Source organism: Acaromyces ingoldii (assembly GCF_003144295.1).
Source record: "Acaromyces ingoldii strain MCA 4198 unplaced genomic scaffold FA10scaffold_1, whole genome shotgun sequence".
Classification (NCBI taxonomy): domain Eukaryota; kingdom Fungi; phylum Basidiomycota; class Exobasidiomycetes; order Exobasidiales; family Cryptobasidiaceae; genus Acaromyces; species Acaromyces ingoldii.
The window spans coordinates 1,718,336-1,734,916 of NW_020290247.1; the positions used below are offsets into that span (position 1 = coordinate 1,718,336).

The 16,581-nt window shown below is 55.3% G+C and overlaps 5 protein-coding genes across 5 annotated transcripts; 1 reads left to right on the forward strand and 4 right to left on the reverse strand.

The window, feature by feature from the left end:
• Positions 1–7: 7 nt before the first annotated feature.
• FA10DRAFT_273848 (MFS general substrate transporter) lies at positions 8–2,093 on the reverse strand (the record flags this gene model as incomplete). The annotated part of the gene is made up of 8 exons (XM_025523187.1): positions 8–219; positions 275–342; positions 408–1,114; positions 1,173–1,205; positions 1,267–1,433; positions 1,495–1,580; positions 1,650–1,778; positions 1,840–2,093. 8 exons carry the CDS (start codon positions 2,091–2,093, stop codon positions 56–58), a joined length of 1,608 nt encoding a protein of 535 aa, XP_025380478.1. The 3' UTR covers positions 8–55.
• A 174-nt stretch (positions 2,094–2,267) lies between these two features.
• Positions 2,268–4,188, reverse strand: FA10DRAFT_247467 (general substrate transporter; the record flags this gene model as incomplete). The annotated part of the gene is made up of 3 exons (XM_025519453.1): positions 2,268–3,096; positions 3,164–3,640; positions 3,702–4,188. The coding sequence occupies 3 exons, from the start codon at positions 4,186–4,188 to the stop codon at positions 2,384–2,386; spliced, it is 1,677 nt and encodes a 558-aa protein (XP_025380479.1). The 3' UTR covers positions 2,268–2,383.
• Positions 4,189–5,069: 881 nt separating this feature from the next.
• On the reverse strand, positions 5,070–9,908 carry FA10DRAFT_263947 (putative ATP-binding multidrug cassette transport protein). Its single transcript, XM_025520443.1, has 2 exons — positions 9,575–9,908; positions 5,070–9,509 (listed from the first exon to the last, which is right to left on the reverse strand). Exons 1-2 carry the CDS (start codon positions 9,796–9,798, stop codon positions 5,309–5,311), a joined length of 4,425 nt encoding a protein of 1,474 aa, XP_025380480.1. The 5' UTR covers positions 9,799–9,908; the 3' UTR covers positions 5,070–5,308.
• A 1,824-nt stretch (positions 9,909–11,732) lies between these two features.
• Positions 11,733–13,706, forward strand: FA10DRAFT_277145 (hypothetical protein; the record flags this gene model as incomplete). Its single annotated transcript, XM_025523358.1, has 3 exons — positions 11,733–12,207; positions 12,269–13,030; positions 13,170–13,706. The coding sequence occupies exons 1-3, from the start codon at positions 11,746–11,748 to the stop codon at positions 13,704–13,706; spliced, it is 1,761 nt and encodes a 586-aa protein (XP_025380481.1). The 5' UTR covers positions 11,733–11,745.
• Positions 13,707–13,728: 22 nt separating this feature from the next.
• Positions 13,729–16,272, reverse strand: FA10DRAFT_263950 (hypothetical protein). Its single transcript, XM_025520444.1, has 5 exons — positions 15,883–16,272; positions 15,564–15,827; positions 15,344–15,488; positions 14,822–15,277; positions 13,729–14,763 (listed from the first exon to the last, which is right to left on the reverse strand). Exons 1-5 carry the CDS (start codon positions 16,240–16,242, stop codon positions 13,826–13,828), a joined length of 2,163 nt encoding a protein of 720 aa, XP_025380482.1. The 5' UTR covers positions 16,243–16,272; the 3' UTR covers positions 13,729–13,825.
• Positions 16,273–16,581: the final 309 nt, after the last annotated feature.

Here is a 16,581-nt window from a genome sequence, read left to right on the forward strand (position 1 = left end):
AACTTCAATCGACAGATGGTGGTGTCCATTGATGATATTGTACAGTACAGTAAATCTATTCTCCCGTCGCATACGTCGACCGTGCCCTAAGCCGAGGTCCAAAGAAGTAAAGCACCAATGCGCCTGGTCCGCCTACAATGAGAGCCAAGAGACCCAGTAAGGTGCACCCCCACCCATAGCCGAGGGCATCGAACATTGCCGTGGAAAAGAGTGGGAAACCTGCACTTCAGGTCAGCTCGGCTTCTTGCTCGGCTTTTGCAGCCATGGCACTCACCAAAGGCAAACATTGACCGCACTGAATTTGAGGCGGCCAATGCCGAGGCCGCGTAGAGTGTGTAGACGCTGTGAAGGCCTCTGGGTTCAGCTGGGAGAAGAATAGAGGCAGAAAGGTGAATGGGAGGACCCACTCGATTGTGTAGGTTTGCACCACAAAGACGACGTTGACCATGCCCATCGTGAAGAAAAAGGCTCCGAGGTCCGCCACAAACCAGTGCACCCGGTACTGCACGGCCCAGCCAAAGATGATCATGCCCGATGGAATAGATAGGCAGGCGGCCGAGAGCAAGATGATCCGCATCTCGGGCGTGCCCTCGCCATTGTTGCGTGCTTTCAGCCGCCGATACAGCTTGTCCATGATGAAAGTGCCACCTTGCCGACCCATTAAGCTCCCCAAGGCAAGGGCGAGGTAGTTGAGCGAGGCGATGCCGACATCTTCGTTGTACGTTTTTCGGAAGACGTCGACGTACGAAACGATGAGAATGTAGTAGGTACCGAGCAAGATAGCCTGGTAGGCTGTGATGACCATGACAATGGGCTGCGTGAACAAAAGGATGAAAGGGCGCACCAAGCTACGAAAAAGTAGCTGTCGGAACGTCTCGTCACGGTCGTACCGGCTCCGGAGAACTGTAGCATGGTGAGACTCTTGCTCCTTTTCTTCGGTGCCGTGTGCTTCGCTTTGCTCATCGCGCAGACGTCGGATCTTGCGCTGGATCAGTACGGGTGCGAAGGTCTCGGGCAAAAGAATCGCGCCGGCCGTACCCGCCGAGGCACCGACAATGATGAGAATGTAAAAGATCCAGCGCCATGAGACGCCCTTCTGGATGATCCAGCCGCCCTGTCAACATTTCTTCTGTCAGCTACTCGCTCTTTTTGCAGGGTCAGGAGACGCTCACAATTATAGGCCCTATAGATGGACCAAGAAGAGGCTATTCAAGCAGACCAGTCAGTCACATGTCCAGAAGATAAGGTCACTGGAGCGATGCTCACGCCCAATGCGTACAAGGCTGAAGCCCTGCCGCGCTCCTCGGCACGCCAAAGATCGCCGAGAATTCCGCCGCCTATCGTGATGGGCCCTGAGCCACCAAGACCGGAGAGGAGCCGGAACGCCACCAACTCGCCAAAGGTAGTCGATCGTGCGCACCCCACGGTGAAGACTGCTCGGAAGAGTCAGCCTACAGTGATAAGGACGGTGAGAGTGGGCAAAGACAAGCGCACCGACAAAGATGAAATTGGCCAGCATGAGCAGCGGCCTCCGACCGTATATCTCAGAGAGAGGACCAAGAAGGAAAGGACCAATGACGCTTGGAAACCCGGCAAGTCGCACCGTCAGTTGCGGTCAAAGACAAGCTCGAGCAAGGGGATGGACTCACTAGCCGAGGAGGAAGACGGACACCATCATGTTCTGCTGGAAGGGCTGCGTCACATGAAGGTCATTGCTTATAGCAGGAATGCAAGGCGCAATCATGGACGAAGACATTGGCGATAGGATACCGTAGAGACTGCAAGGGAAGGTAAGCTCGTGGTGAGGACAGGAGAAGGCTAATTCTTGCGGGTACCGACCTGATGACCGAGGTGATGAACCATCGTCTCTTGAAGGGGAAGTTCTTAGGGTTTTCTGGGTCGTCATCGCCCTCCCAGCCTATCACCTTGACGCTCTCGTTGGCGCTTGATCCCGAAGTTGACACGGTGTACCCATCGTGGTGGGGTGGCTGAGTGGCCTCATCTGTGGTCGCGCCGACTTTGGCGCTAGGCTGGCCGACTGTATCACCATGACCGGCCGGCAATGATGATTCCGTTGTACCCTCTTGCTTCATCTACTATCGACTGTGCTGCGCAGCGACAGTGACAACGTCATGAAAGGCAGACGAGGAGGCTCGCTTAATTATGAAGATGGCGCGTTAGCCCCAACACACAAAAATTTCTCGAGGTTTTAGCGGTATTGCGGGCGAAGCGGCGCGACGCGGTATTCGGACGGCAACGATGCCGAAGAGGAGGACACCTGCATTCGCGATCGCATATGGGGTAGATTAGAGGAACGGCATGCACACCCGATGCTTATTTGGCTTCAATTTAATTGGATACAGACAGGTAGCTTGCTAGCTAGCTACACATCGGACAATGTCATCCGGAGACGGCAATCCGCTTCTCTCTTCGCCTCTGCACTTTCCTCTTTGTCGTCGAGAGCATTTGCAGTTGCACCATCTCTTTGCAACTCGTGGACGATTTTTGGGTCCTCGTCATCGATTTTCCTCGAATCAGACACATGGCCAGAGATGACTCTGGAAGACATGATCCCAATTCTGTACCACGGCCTTTGGAATAGAGCGTCCATGTCTTCCAAGCTCCTGCCTGAGGTCTCGGGAATGAAGAAGAGAATGTAAAGGATGCTCAACGAAGAAGTGACGGTCCAGAACGCAAAAAGTCCCCAACGGTCGAGTGCTTCGATCATCAGCTGGGTCGCCCTCGACGAGCCGTACTGATTAGCAAAGTGGAAAGCCATGATGATACTCGTCGCGATGGCTCGCAGCGAAACAGGCCAAATCTCTGTGCCGATAAGATACTGGATGCTATTCAGGCCGAGCGCCCAGCCACAACCTGCGATGAAAACCATGACAATGGCGCCAAAAGAGGCACGCTCTTCGTTGGCCGACTTGAGCTTTGTTTCGTGTCCAGGATCTGTCTGAGACAAGTACACGGTGAGGTACAGGGCGGCGAGCGTCTGGAGGCTGATGCCAATGAAGACGGAGCGTTTGCGGCCGAGCATGTCGATGAGGAAAAAGGCGCATACAGCTGACGCGATGAGCTTAACGATTCCAACTGGGTGGAACAGAAAAGACCAGGAGTAAGCCCAATTTCGGTCTCTGTGCTCTGCCTATCAACTCACAGATGGCCGTGGTGTAGAGCTTTGTATTTTCCTTCACGCCCACAAGCTTGAATATCTTTGGCGCGTAGATGGTCAAGCTTCCGCCTCCGCTCCATTGGCCGAGAATTTGGACTCCGATACCGACGGCGAGGAGGCGGTACAAGTTGTCCGCTCGTCCGAACAACTCCCTGACCAGGTAAAAAGCCGACTTGCCGGCTTTTGCCTCCCGTTCGATGCGGTTTTGATCGTAAATACCCTCGAGCTCGTCACGGACAAAAGGGTGCGAGACATCCATGTTACGGTACCACGAGAGGACGGCAGCCGCCTCCGTGTCGCGTCCTTTCTTGGCCAGCCAGCGCGGCGACTCTTTGATGAAAAAGGTGCCCACCAGCGCTAGGCCAGAGTAGATGAAGTTGGCGGCAATGGGGATCCGCCACTGTGCGTTGTCGAGTTCGCTAAGGTGGACCGAGGTACCCAGGTTGCTAAAGTAGCCGAGGGCTGCTCGTTACCGGTCAGTGTTTGGCCATTAATTGTGTAATAGCATGAAAGGAGTGCTCACTGATACCGATGTAAACAGACATTGAGAAGAGGCAGACCGCCAATCCTCTCACCGTCCTTGGCGCAATTTCTGCCAGAAAAGTAGGACACACGACAGGAAAGCCGCCGATGCCAACACCTGAAATGAAGCGCGCAGCGTACATCAAGCCGACGTTTCCCGCCGACGAGATCCACAGCGTGTTTCCGAGGAGCCAGAGGCTGCAGCAGATCTGTGCCGTCCGGACGCGGCCGAGCGAGTCGACGACGAGAAAAGCGAGGAGCGAGCCGGGAACGCACCCAATCTGAACCATGGACACGACATTGGACTCGGTCGAGCTGCCGGCCTCGATGCCATAGGTGCGCCTCCATGCAAGGGACTCTTGTATGCCAGAGATAATGCCCTCGTCTGAGCCGCGAGACATTCCGAGAAATCCAAAGACGGACATGGCAAAAGCAAGGCGCCAGTTGAGTGCCTCACGCGGAGTTGACTTGATGTGTTGCATGAACATGACGGCACCTCAAGCAAACCCACCGCTTGCCACTAGTTGGTCAAAAAGGGGAGCGAAAGCGAGAGAATCGGCGAGAGCAGAAAGCCAAGGGGGATGTGAAACCGAGATCAAGAAAGCACGGTGCTTCAACGGGTGTGACCGGGGCGCCCTTTATAAGCCCCATGACTCGTTTCGTTTGCGTCGCTGGAGTATGTAGGTAAAACAAGAGCCCCTTCCTCGGACAGTTCGAGTCTCTGCCGTCGTGCCCTTCCTCTTCCCCATCTCCATTAAATGTGAAAAAGAAAGGCTTTTCCCCGAACAGGTGAAGCAATGCGTGTAGAGGCGCTTTCTTGACAACGGAGAGCAAAAGAAATTGGAAGGGCGCAGATTTGCGGCGCGGCCGTTGTGAATCTCGTGGCGTCGGGGACCAAAAGACACACCAAGGACGTACAGTATAACCCAAGGACCATCTTTTACCCCACAGCTCCGCTCCCTGTCTACTAGATTCGGGTTTAGCCAACTTCGTTTGTCCGGTAGGTAGACCTAGGCGATCTGCCTTGTCGAGTGATTGACGGAGCGTTGCATTTCGTCGCACTTGCGCTGCGCGGGGGGATCGTTATCAACAGCGGCGGTTCTTGCTGCACCCCCCACTGTGATTTTTAGACTAGCAAAGCTCTTTGGAGACACTGCTATAGAAATTTATCAAGTCGTCATTTCCTTCCTCGAAATCTCGAGAGGGCAAGATACCCGCTCACTCGTCATGATCATGAACATGCAGTCCGTTCCGATACTGACTGATCCAGTCTTGCCCGCAGGCGAGCACATTTTCGACGGACAAAGTTGTCTGGGCATTCTTGTCTCGACTACCTGAACCGCAAATCTCATCACCTTCACAAGCAAGACCGGCATTAGACATTAAGCGATGAGGTTGAATATCATCCGATTTGCTCGTCTCGTCAATGTCTCTAGTAGCCATATAGACAAAGAGTAGGGGTGGTAGAGCTGGGTAACTTAAAATAAGGACGAAAAGAGAGAGAGAGAGCGAAAGCAAAAAGAACGATGTACAGTACACTGAAACAACTGCAGCCTGTCACAGGAAAGGGTGAAGAAGAAGTCTATCTGCGTTAAGTTGGCGTTAAAATTAACGGTTGGAGAAGTGGAGGAACTTGGTGAAGCCAATCGTCATGATGGTGTTGAAGGCGACGAAGGCGATCAGGATACCAATGTCGCGGCCACGTTCGCCAAAGTTCATACCGAAGGGCTTGAAGAAGGCGTCACCATCCTTGTAGGCGCAGTACTGGCAGTCAGCCGTCGCGTTGGGGTTGTTGATGTAGCCGCCAGCGACGTTGGCGAAATCGTCAGCCCAGGTGCCGCACGTCTGACCCTGAGGCGGCTGGAACATGTTGAATTCTCTTGGCTTGCACTCGACCTTCAGCCCGTGGAGGCAGTTTGTGACGAGCGTCGAGATACTGTAGCGGATCGGGTTGACGTTGTAGAAGAACTCCGAGTAGAGCGTCGAGCTCATCTGGTTGGGCGGCGAGAGGACACCGCAAGTGAGGGAGAGAATGATGATGACGAAGGGCACCGACAGACTGGCCAGGTAGGCGTTGGCGCAGAACGAGGCAATCATCGTGCCTACAGTGATGGCAAACAGCTCCGTGAGGAAGACGACGACCCAGTACACGCCGGCTCGGTTCGAGTCGGTGGGGAAGCCGACGAGGTAGTAGAGGAGGATGAAGAAGACAGTCGAGCAGGCCAGCGCGTAGGGCAGCTCGGAAATGAGCTGCGTAGCGGCAAAGACGGTACCGTCAAACGTCTTGGACGTCTCTTCTCGGATCCAGATCGACCTCGACATGATCCAGAAGGGCTGGATCTGCGCCATGATGATGGCGGGCAAGATGGCGACCATGAAGATGGCAAAGATGCGGTACTGGAGCGTGACGAGCGAGTTGTCGAGTTGCAGGAAGAGGAGACCGGTGAGGAGGGCAAAGACGAGGTGCTGGATGAAGCGAGTGTACTGGTAACTGGGCTGGCGCCACGTCGACAGCATCGTTCGCTTGAGGGCAACTTTGAACTGGTAAGCCCAGGGAGCGGCGTATTCGCCACCCTTGCGGTGATCGGTCTCTTCGGGCACGTTTGCGCCCTCGGCATTGATCTGCTCGATGGTCCTGAGGTTGCTCTGGTACAAATCCGACTCGAGGTAGTGGTCCGCCCAGTCCTTTTCTCCCACACGCGGCTGGCTACCAGCTCCAATGGCGTCGAGCATGTACTCTGCGGGGTTGATGGCTGGGGGGCAGTGAGCGCCGCGGTCGCCAAAGTACTTGATGATGTCCTTTCCGTCCTTTCCAACAGGTCCAAAGTAAACGACCTTGCCACCGCGCTCGAGGAGAAGAAGGCGGTCGAAGGTCTCGAAGAGAAGGGCAGAAGGCTGGTGGATCGTGCAGAGAATCGTCTGACCGTTGGCAGCGAGCTTGCTGAGAAGACGGCAGATGGTGAAGGCCGACTGGCCGTCGAGACCCGAGGTGGGCTCGTCAAGGAAGAGGAGCATCGAGGGCTTGGCAGCCAGCTCGACACCGATGGTGACTCGCTTGCGGTCGCCGACACCGAGACCGAAACCAGGGTAGCCGATGATGGCGTCGGCGAGCTCGTGGAGCTCGAGAAGCTCGATGATGTCCTCGACGTACTGATCCTTCTCCTCCTTTGGCGTGTCGTACGATTGACGGAGGTAGGCCGAGAAACGGAGGGCCTCACGAACGGTGCACATGGGCTCGTGAATGTCCTGCTGTTCGGCGTAACCACATTGACGCTGGAACGACTTGCCGATCCTCTTGCCTTCAATCAGACGCTCGCCTTCAATGACACCGATCGTCTTTCGGTCGGCCAGGACATCCAGGAGTGTCGTCTTACCAGCTCCAGAAGCACCCATCAGGGCAGTCATCGTGCCTGGCTTGACGTAACCGTCGACACTGTCGAGCAGCTGACGCTTGCCACCCTTGACGGGAACCGTGTACTTGAGCTTGGACCATGTGAATGGCTTACCGTACACCTCGAGCTTGGCCTCAGTCTTTTCGGTCTCGCCGGATCGACGGGCGAGAAGGCGCTCGTTGAGCTTCTTTTCCTCCTTGTTCGCGGGGTTCTTGACAGTCATGGCCGATGCAAAGGCACCCAGCTCCTGACGCTCAATGACGACGCAGGTGATGACGACGAGGCCGACGAGGAAGGCAAAGATGATGCCCACGTTGCGCCAGAGGTGGCCCTCGCGGTAATCGAACTGGGCCTCGAGGTATGCCATGCCAGGAATGACTGTCGAGCCAGGTGTAGCGCCTGGGAGGGTGCAGACCTGGTTAATGCCGAGACCGGCGGGATACCTGTTCGCTGCGAGACCTTCCAATTGAGAGGGAACGATCTGACCGCCGGCGCAGGTGAATGTGGTCCGCTTGAATTCGTTGATCATCAAAGCCTCGAACGCGTAGAAGACGGGGTTGATGTAGCTGATCCAGTAGAGCCACCTGGCCATCGATGCCTGCGGAATAACGTAGCCGGCCCAGAGAACGAGGACGGTGATGACGATGGCGGCCAGACGGGCAGCCATGTAGAAGTCGCGCGTGACCGTGCCAAAGAGGGCGAACATGGCTCGGAATGCGTAGTAAGAGACCACGACGATGAGCCAAGCAGCCCAGAAGGCAGCTCCCGACCGATGGAGGCCAGACATAAAGTAGAGGATGATGACGAAGATGGTCGCACGGGGCACACCGAAGGGGATATCGGCAAAGAGCTGCGACAGGATCTGAGCAGAGGGACGGAAGAAGGCGAAACCAGCTTGACGGGCCAGGATGGGCCGGCCAAGCATCTGCGTGGGCAGCTCGGCGAAGGCGGTGAGCGAGTTGAAGAGGAGGAGAATGAAGAGGCAGCCACCTCGGATGAAGATACCAGCCGAAGTCGTGGGCATGTTGAAGAAGAGACCGCCGACGAGGAGGGCGAGGATGATGGCGGTGACGTAGGACATGAAGATGTCGAACTTGTCGCCGAGCTTCATCTGCATCGAACGCAGCCAGAGTGCATAAACCTGCGAGGCATACGAGACGGTGTACTGGCTCTTCTTGCCCACGCCGCGGTGCTTCTCGTCGCGGACAGCCGTTCGGAACTCGTCCGTCTTGTCCTGTTGCTCCTGGGAGCTGTCGTAGGCGTCGCGATCGGCAAGGACCTGCTTAAAGATGTCGCTCTTCTTGTAGGCTTCCTCGAGCTGCTCGGGAGAGCAGGGCACGTTGCTCTCGTCGCGGCCCTCCTGGAAGATGCGCTCGTACTTGTCCGTCATGCCCGTCACGTAGTCGGCCGACGTCTGACGAGGTCGGTCGGCAAATCCGAGGTTGATGAAGTAGTTGCGTGCCAGCTGCCGGGGGCCGAAGTAGACGCAGCGACCATCGTCAATGACCATGACCTTGTCGAATTGCTCAAAGATGCTCTCAGACGCCTGGTAGAGCGAGACAAACATGGTGCACTGCGTGACATCGGTCAGGACGCGCATGCTCTTTGCATAGTCGAGGGCCGTCGACGCGTCGAGACCGCGGCTCGAGTTGTCCCAGCTGACAACGGTGGGATTGGCAGCAAGGGTCTCGATGATCGACACACGCTTGCGTTCACCGCCCGAAACACCACGGACGGTGGCGCTGCCGACAAGGGTGTGCTTGGTGTGCTCAATGTCGAACATCTTGAGGAAGACGTCGCGGACCTCCTTACGGAGCGACTTCTTGGAGTGCTCGGGCAGGCGCTGGGCCGACTGCTTGAGGCGGAGGGCAAAGTCGATGGTCCTCTGCACCGTCAAGGTGGCGTTGTGGTTGTCGTCCTCTTCCGAGTAGACGACCTGACCCATGTAGCGCTTGTCCATCTCCTGTGCGTCGATGCCTCCGTAGTGCACGTCGCCCTTGGTGGCAATGAAGCCGTTGCGCTTGTTGGCAATCGTCTTGAGGAAGGTGCTGCAGCCTGAGCCAGGACGACCGAGGACGAGCGTCATCTCGCCCGGCTTGGCGGAGCCGTTGAATCCCTGGAGGAGGTGGCGCTCCTTTGGCTTGACGGGATTGATGCCAAACGTCTTGAGGATGGCAAAGATGGGGCCAATGACCTCAAAGACGGCCATCTTGGGAATCGTGGGCACAGCCAGGTCCATCGAGGCCGTGCCGATGACCTCAAGGTCCTTCCAGCTGACACCGACCTTCTTGCCCTTGACGCCCATCTGATCATTTTGGTCCTGGACACCGTTGAGCCAGTCGCGGAGGTTGAAGAGCTCCTTGTGGTCCGTGCCCTTTTCCAAGTCGTCGTCGCCGCTCTCCTTGTCGGACATGTTTCTGAAAACACGAGTGCCGGTCAGTTCTCCACGATCAAATACTGCGACTGTCTCATCGGCACTCACTTGGACTCGCCGGCGAGGCGGTTGTCGAGATCATTGAACATGGTCTCTGCCTGTTTAACGTTCACGCCAGGTGAATGGCGGCTTGAGGTAGTGTGTGTACCGTCGTCGGAGGTGCCCTCCATTTCGATGATTTGCATTTCTTCGCGTGTAGGCTCGGCCTGGCGAGGTGCGCCGGCGCCAGGCGCGCCGCCGGCAGACGAACCTTCGTGTTGCGCTGCGTCCATGTTTGTCACTCCCTGCTGCGACGAGTCGCTGGTGAAGGGGTTACTACTGGCAGTCGCCAACGTGGGGACGGAAGGAAGAGGGACGGGTGAAGGGAGCGTTCAAGACAGTCAGAGGGAGCAGAGGAAGGAGACCGCGAACCAGGGCAGTCTTATATCTTTAATGCTAACATGCAGCCCCTTTGATCTCATGCCAGCCAGTAGCAAAAACAGCGGAGTGGAAGCCAAACTTTTAGAACTTGTCGTTTGCGAAGCGCGCCTCGCTGCGCACCCGGCAATTCTCTCCGAAAGGGGGCTCAAGGCAGCTCGAGCAAGTAAGCAGCGCACAGTAGCTCAGGGCAAAGCGCATGATGTTCGAGAAATGATCATGCAATTTTTCAAAACACAACTGGGCAAAACTCCTCGGGGATGCTCGGCAGGTGAGCAATTTGCCCTGACTTGAATTACCACTTCAACGACGTCGGCGAAAAAAGATAACGTTTTTCTAATCAGAATTTCCGCATCTGGATGGCCACGGACATGAATCACGATCTGACTCCTCCTTTCCGCGGTTAGGTGGAGATAAAAATTGGACAAATACCAACTAATATGAAATTCATCGAGTGTGTTTGCTATTCTTTACTACCTTGCCGGTGTCGGATGCGTAACGACAAACAAGTCCGCAACCAGCTTCGGCGTCATCAAATAATCAACACTCCTTCTAAACGAGCTTTCGGTCGTCATTGTCCAAGCCACCTCCGTCACTGTGTAGCAGCTTCAAGGGCTTGATTGTATGTCTTGTTTGAAGCGATTGACCGAACATATACCTTTGCCATTCTCAGAGCTTTCCGCTTATCATTGTCATCCCCCACGTCAGCGTCGGAAACCAAAAAAAAACTTAGTACTTGTCAGCATCGGAAAGAACTTGAGATGAACCAGGCACATGTCTGGAAGACTCGTCACGCCCCTGCAGCAATCGGGCGCTCACTTCCGAGCGCGCAGAAGATGTAGAACGTGTCGTCTAGTGCCCCTTGCCAATTTAAATCTTGGCGCCTGAAATAAAATCGGTTCCCTCTCTGTCGGCAGCTCCCGAGGTCCATCAGCTTACCGTGCATGAGAGCATTTCGTCTAGTGACTCCCTTTGTCCCCGGAGTTGCGCTTTGTGATTGCCCTTGATCATTCAAAGCTCGTGCCGGAGAAGAACGGCTCTTATTCGACTCTCTCCGTGGCCCAAGGCCTTTCGGTAAGATGACTAGTCATCCCTCAATTACGTCTTTTGTATTACTACTAGCCTGCCAATGATCTAGATAAGGGGAGAACGGAGTCTTTGGCACAATCCCGTCGTGAGAAACAAGAAATTCACAGTCTCTCGGCAGGGTCATGGTCATGTGCCCTCCGCTGTGCCGAACCTGCCTTTCCTTGCATCACCACAGATGATCTCAGCCGCGTCGGCAGTACAGTCTTCGGAGGCAACCAACGTTATTCATTGCAGGATGAGGAGCGGCGTTCTCACTGCCCTGTAGTCGCAATTCGCAGGCCGCCTTCGACAGCTTTTGTCTCCTTCCCGTCCTTTTGCAGCTTCATGACAGGCCGATACGCAATTTCTGCTACAACAGTAGTGCCATCGGAGAATTGTGGGAGCGTGCCTGTCAAGACGGTTTCAAGCATAGGGCAGCACGCCTTCTGCTGTGCACATGGAGCACACGAGTTGAAGTCACCGCCCAAGCAATCTCTCATCTTGTTACTCCTCGCTTTAGGACCTGCTTTGTACGCTCTCTTGGCGAGGAAAGCCCGTCGTGTAGCGACGATTGTCCCCATGCCTTGAGCTGAGGCTCATAGGGTTACAGTGACAATAATTGAGGGGGGAAGCAGAAAGATGCTTATAGTCGCGGGCTAAAGTCCGAGGCTAGTTCGCATATACGAAAGGCATTGCCAAATTCTTTAAAAGCGCGAGGGACCGTCAAGCCAGTCATGCCTATTGTGCTCCTGACTCCGCCTACCATGCCTCTTAATTCTAGCTGTACCGAGTGTCGTAGCAAGCGGCTGCGATGCGATCGTAATCAGCCCTGCTCGCGGTGCTCGTCCAAGGGAAAAGCCCACCTATGCCAGCGTGAGGCGCGAAAACCGCGGGGCGGGCAACGTCCTCGGCCCATTGTCAACGGTGAACGGCCCATTGTCAACGGTGAACAAGGCCTGGCGGAGCCGTCGTCGCTGTCATCTTCTTCCCTTTCGACATCTGGCTCTCCCTCGTCTGTATCTTCTTTCGATATTTTGCCAGACGCGGCAACGTGTAAAGAACTTCTTTATATCTTTGAGCGTCGGGTCTATACGCTCGTTGGCGCCTGCGTGGACCTGGTCCACCTTCGTGACATTGTCCAGAAAAGATCTTTGGCGAATCAGAGTCGAGATGATGCCTTGCTGTGCACAACCGTGGTGAGTAGAGCTTCTGTTGCTGTTAAATGGTTTGCACCTAATGCAAGTGCGAGCACTGCAGCTCGCTAGCTCTATCCACCACCACTTTGACCCACAAGCTAAAAAGGAGCTCCGGAGCCGGCATGCACGTCTCATAGAGGCGAGTCTGGGCTTTCTCGATCTCGAAAGGCAATCAGTGTCCACGCTCAAAGGGCTCCAGTCTCTGATATTCCTGCTCTTCTCCGGACTTGAAGGTGCGCAGAGCCAGTCGCTCTTCGATGTTGCTGTTCGATCAGCGCAAGCCATGGGACTTCATCGCCTCGGAAATGCACCGATAGAAGATGAGGGCGCTGTTCGCTCATGGTGGCTTCTAGTCGCGCGCTCATGGATCACGGCCACACAAACTGGGACCTACGCGATCCATGCATCACAATTCAGCACGCGTCGTTGGATCGTCCTACCGTCAGAGCGGCAGCAGCTTCATCAAGACGAGCCGCACGGATGGACAACCACCTCCTTTCTTGAAAGCATGCTCACACTTGCTGACGTGACACGGCGAAGCGTTGATCTGCTCAACGCCATACCTTCTCCATCCACTACACATACATCCTCAGCTGCTGCCGTTGAGATTGAGACAAGAAAGATGCTCGCAAGGAATTTTGTCGACGCGGCCATGATCCTACCCGAGTACTATTCTTTTGCCCAGCCAATCAAGACATCGAAGCTGGCCAATCGGTGGAAGGTTGGTGACAAGCCCAGGCATTCACAGGAGCGCTGTGTGCTGCAGCAATACATCTTCACAAATGTCGCAAGATTGCATGTCTATGAGATGTGTTCGGAGACGGTGAGTGCCCCCGCTTCATGATCGCTACTGATCCACTACTTTCCTTCTACAATCTCAGAGAGCTAACGAACTGAGAGATTGCCTGTGCAAGGGACCATGCCCGACATGCATCTGGATGACAGACATCATCTCTCTGCAGCCCGTCACGATCGAGGAGATTCCACTGCAGGCCATCAAAGTGCTGTCGAGCCACCTCTACACCTTCTTGACGCAAGCATGCGACGTGAAGCTTCCACTTGGCTCGTCGGCTTCTCATGCTAGCCCCGAAGAGAGCGGTATCGACCGACAGGTTCCACTCGTGGCTCGCCAGCTGATGCAGCGCAAGCTCCTCTATATCCTCAACGAAGAACAAGAAATTGGAGGGCCAGCGGTTGAGGAAGAGCATCGACATCCAGACTGTCTACGCATCACTGCGCTCGTCGAGAGACTCAGCTCGCCCGACAGCACTTTCGGCCAGCTCAAAGAAACGTGCGAAGCAATCATTGCTGCCTGCGATGAAGCCTGTCTTCGGAGCTCGACTGCACATATCAACTCTCCAACAGCAGCTGCGGACCTCGCCGCCCATCGAGACAGCACACTAGAGACAAGACCACACTTGATTGACCTCCAGGATCCTTTGGGGCTCACCATGGATCAGGTCTGGGCTCAATTGTCTGCACAGCTCTTCTTCCAGTGAGCGGTATCCGCCAAGTAAACAGATGGGGTATTGGCGAGAGGAAGAGTTGAGAGAAATCTATAAATGCGTCTAGAGTACAATGCGTGGTTGTCTGCTTGCCTCTCAATGGAACAAATGCTTCATGACAGAGGATCCCCCGCGTCATAGACATCCTTCCATTTCTTGAGCGAGGCCCTCAATTTGCCAACATCCAGCGGCTTTGTCAGCCACTGGTCTATTCGACACTCGTCGAGCCCTTTCCTCCTCGAGTACTCGTCACTCAGAGCCGTTACTGCAACAATTAGTGACCACGTTGTGCCGTCGTTGTCACCCGCCTCTATCGCACGCATCGCAAGTGCCGCTTCGTAGCCGTCCATGACGGGCATGTTAATGTCTAGGAGAACCAGCGCCGGTCGATGTTCCCTAAATTGCTCGACAGCCTCGGCTCCATCAGAAGCGAGAAGGTAGGCGATGTTGCACTGGTCCATGACTCGTGTCAAGATTCTCTTGTTCAGTGAGTTGTCTTCGACGACTTGAACCTGAAAAGGCAGACTGCGCTTGATCTGCTTCGAGGAGGAAGTCATGTTCTCTTCAATGGGCGGCGAGAGCATCTGGGCTTGCGGCACTGTGCTCCGAAGCACGTCATCGACGGTGTGAGGCGAGAACATGAGGTCGAGCGACAGCGGTTTCCTTGGTTTTCTCAAGTGTGCCGTTGCCGAAACTGCTCCACTTGGGCGCTCCATCGGTGTTACTTCATCTGCATCCTCGAGATCTTGGTCTGGTAGCCGGTTTGTACTGATTGTCGGCACAGGCGGGGAGGTCGAAGAGGTGTGGTCAGAAGACTGTCTTGGCGATGCATTCGAGACACTTGGAGACGGAGTAGGTTGCGAAGAATCAGCCGTTTGAGGAAGGTCGATTGCCTGCTCTATAGTCATGATCTCTTCCATCGGCGGGCCAGTCTGATCGCCTGCGAGCTTGAGCAGGCCATTGAAGGACCGAACCCCAAAGGGCTTCCTTGTGACGAAGACGGGCTGTGGAGAGCCATTCTTGTGCGCTGCCACTTCGATCTTGGCGTCATCTGCGAAGATCACAGTCAGAACAATAAGACAGAATTCGGAGGTTACTTGCAAACGCACTGTGAGCTTGAAGAACGCCAATCTTGACGCCATCTTTGGCACGGTCTAGGATCTGCTGAAGCGCAGCAATGCCATCCCTGCCATAGGTGACTTCCTCTGGCAGGAGCAAGATGCCGCACTCGTCGACATTCGTACTTGCATAGATGTTGCCATAAGTTGCCAGCTGGGAGGCAATCTGCCCTGCCAGCCGTTGCAGCCCGATGCCGTCAAACTTCCAGAAATAAACGAATTCGTCCGGGAATGACGCCTCTTCATGCATCACTTTTGCTTCCTCTTGGCTATGCAGAACCGGGAATAGGACATGGATGATTGACCCTCGTCCTCTGTCGCTCGACGCCATCATCGAACCTCCCAAACGGCGAACCAAGGAGGAGCAGATGGCCAGGGAGAGCCCCGCGCCCGACTTGAAGTTGTTGGCTTTGGCGAATGGCTTGAACAGGGATTCTGAGACGAATTCTGCATTGATGAAGGGGGTAGCCTGTCAACATCAAGAAGAGGGTTAGCCAGTGCATGCAAACCTACCTTTAGACATCCCTTCGCCCGTGTCCCGAACCTCAAGTCTGAGGAAGTGACGAAAGGAACTCTTGCCATCGACGATATCCTCCTCTCGATGTGGTGCTAGCGAGGCCTCGACGTAGCCATCGCCGGTTGTGAATCGCAGCGCATTCTGCCCAAGTTCACTGCAGTCAGCAACTCTAAAAGTGAGAAAGGCAGTGGGGGCGAGAGGGGCGTATCAACGAACATTGATGAGCTTGTGTGCTACCTTTCTGAAGGCTTCCAGCGAGACGAGCGACTTCTTTCCCCTAAGCGATGGGTCAACGACCAATAGCAACTCCGGCGGCGGCGGTATCCTGGCATCTTTGCCCTCGGCAGCACGGATCGATGCAATTTGCTCCTCCCATACACTCTCGGCAACCTGGTCGAGCAGCTCACCGAGGTCTGTCGGCTCGTCTGGAACAATACAAAAGGCTTTCTCTGCATCTCGGGCCTCGATGGTTTCGGTGGCCTGGATCAAAAGCGCGTCAGTTGCGACCAGTCAGCTTCACGTCAGCGCCACTCACATAGTCTCTGAAGTCGTCGAGGATCTCCTGCAGCTGGACGCCCAGACTCCGCATGTCGTTGACCTTTTGTCGCAGCAAGACCTGGCGGCCTGTGTTGAATTGTCCGCTTTCAAGTCCGCCCTTGCCCTCGCCTTCGCCTTCGCCCTCGTCGCGGACACGGAGATCTGCGCGGAGAGAATCGATGAGGGCAAGCATGCCATGCATCGGCGTCCGAAGCTCGTGCTGTATTGTCTGCACCATGTCTAGCAGCGCTCTGTCGACACTGGCGGACGGCGTGTGTGGCGAAGACTGTTGCCCAGTGTCCTTGTCCATGACGACGAGCGGCAGTGGAAGATGCTCGACGGGTTGCGTGGACGTCATGATTGATCGTCTGTCGTCGCATGAAGGAATAGAAAGTCGCGTCTGGCTTCTAAACCAAAATGTTCAGGCCGCCCGACGCCAGATCTCAGGGCGCAGAAAGTCAGGCGAAGACAAGTGCCCTTTAGTCTAATAGTCAGCGCGGAGAGATGTGCGCGCTTCAACGGGCATTGTCAACGGAGGGCCGCGTACGCATTCTACCACGCTTGTCCTCGATCCTTACTCTGTAGACATAACAAAGTCCGTGACGTATAAGCAGGTACAGGCAGCTGCGCCGTTTCGCACGTTGACGGAAAGTGCTGTCCACAGGCCGCACTTCCCCGCCAAGAGCGCCTTAAAGAC

Coding starts and splice junctions, on each gene's coding strand:
- FA10DRAFT_263947 (XM_025520443.1), bottom strand. CDS start 9,798: ATGGACGCAGCGCAACACGAAGGTTCGTCTGCCGGCGGCGCGCCTGGC. Junction 9,510..9,574: donor CGCCTCGCCGGCGAGTCCAA/GTGAGTGCCGAT, acceptor TCGTGTTTTCAG/AAACATGTCCGACAAGGAGA.
- FA10DRAFT_263950 (XM_025520444.1), bottom strand. CDS start 16,242: ATGACGTCCACGCAACCCGTCGAGCATCTTCCACTGCCGCTCGTCGTC. Junction 15,489..15,563: donor TAGCACACAAGCTCATCAAT/GTTCGTTGATAC, acceptor GAACTTGGGCAG/AATGCGCTGCGATTCACAAC. Junction 15,278..15,343: donor GGGCGAAGGGATGTCTAAAG/GTAGGTTTGCAT, acceptor TCATCAATGCAG/AATTCGTCTCAGAATCCCTG.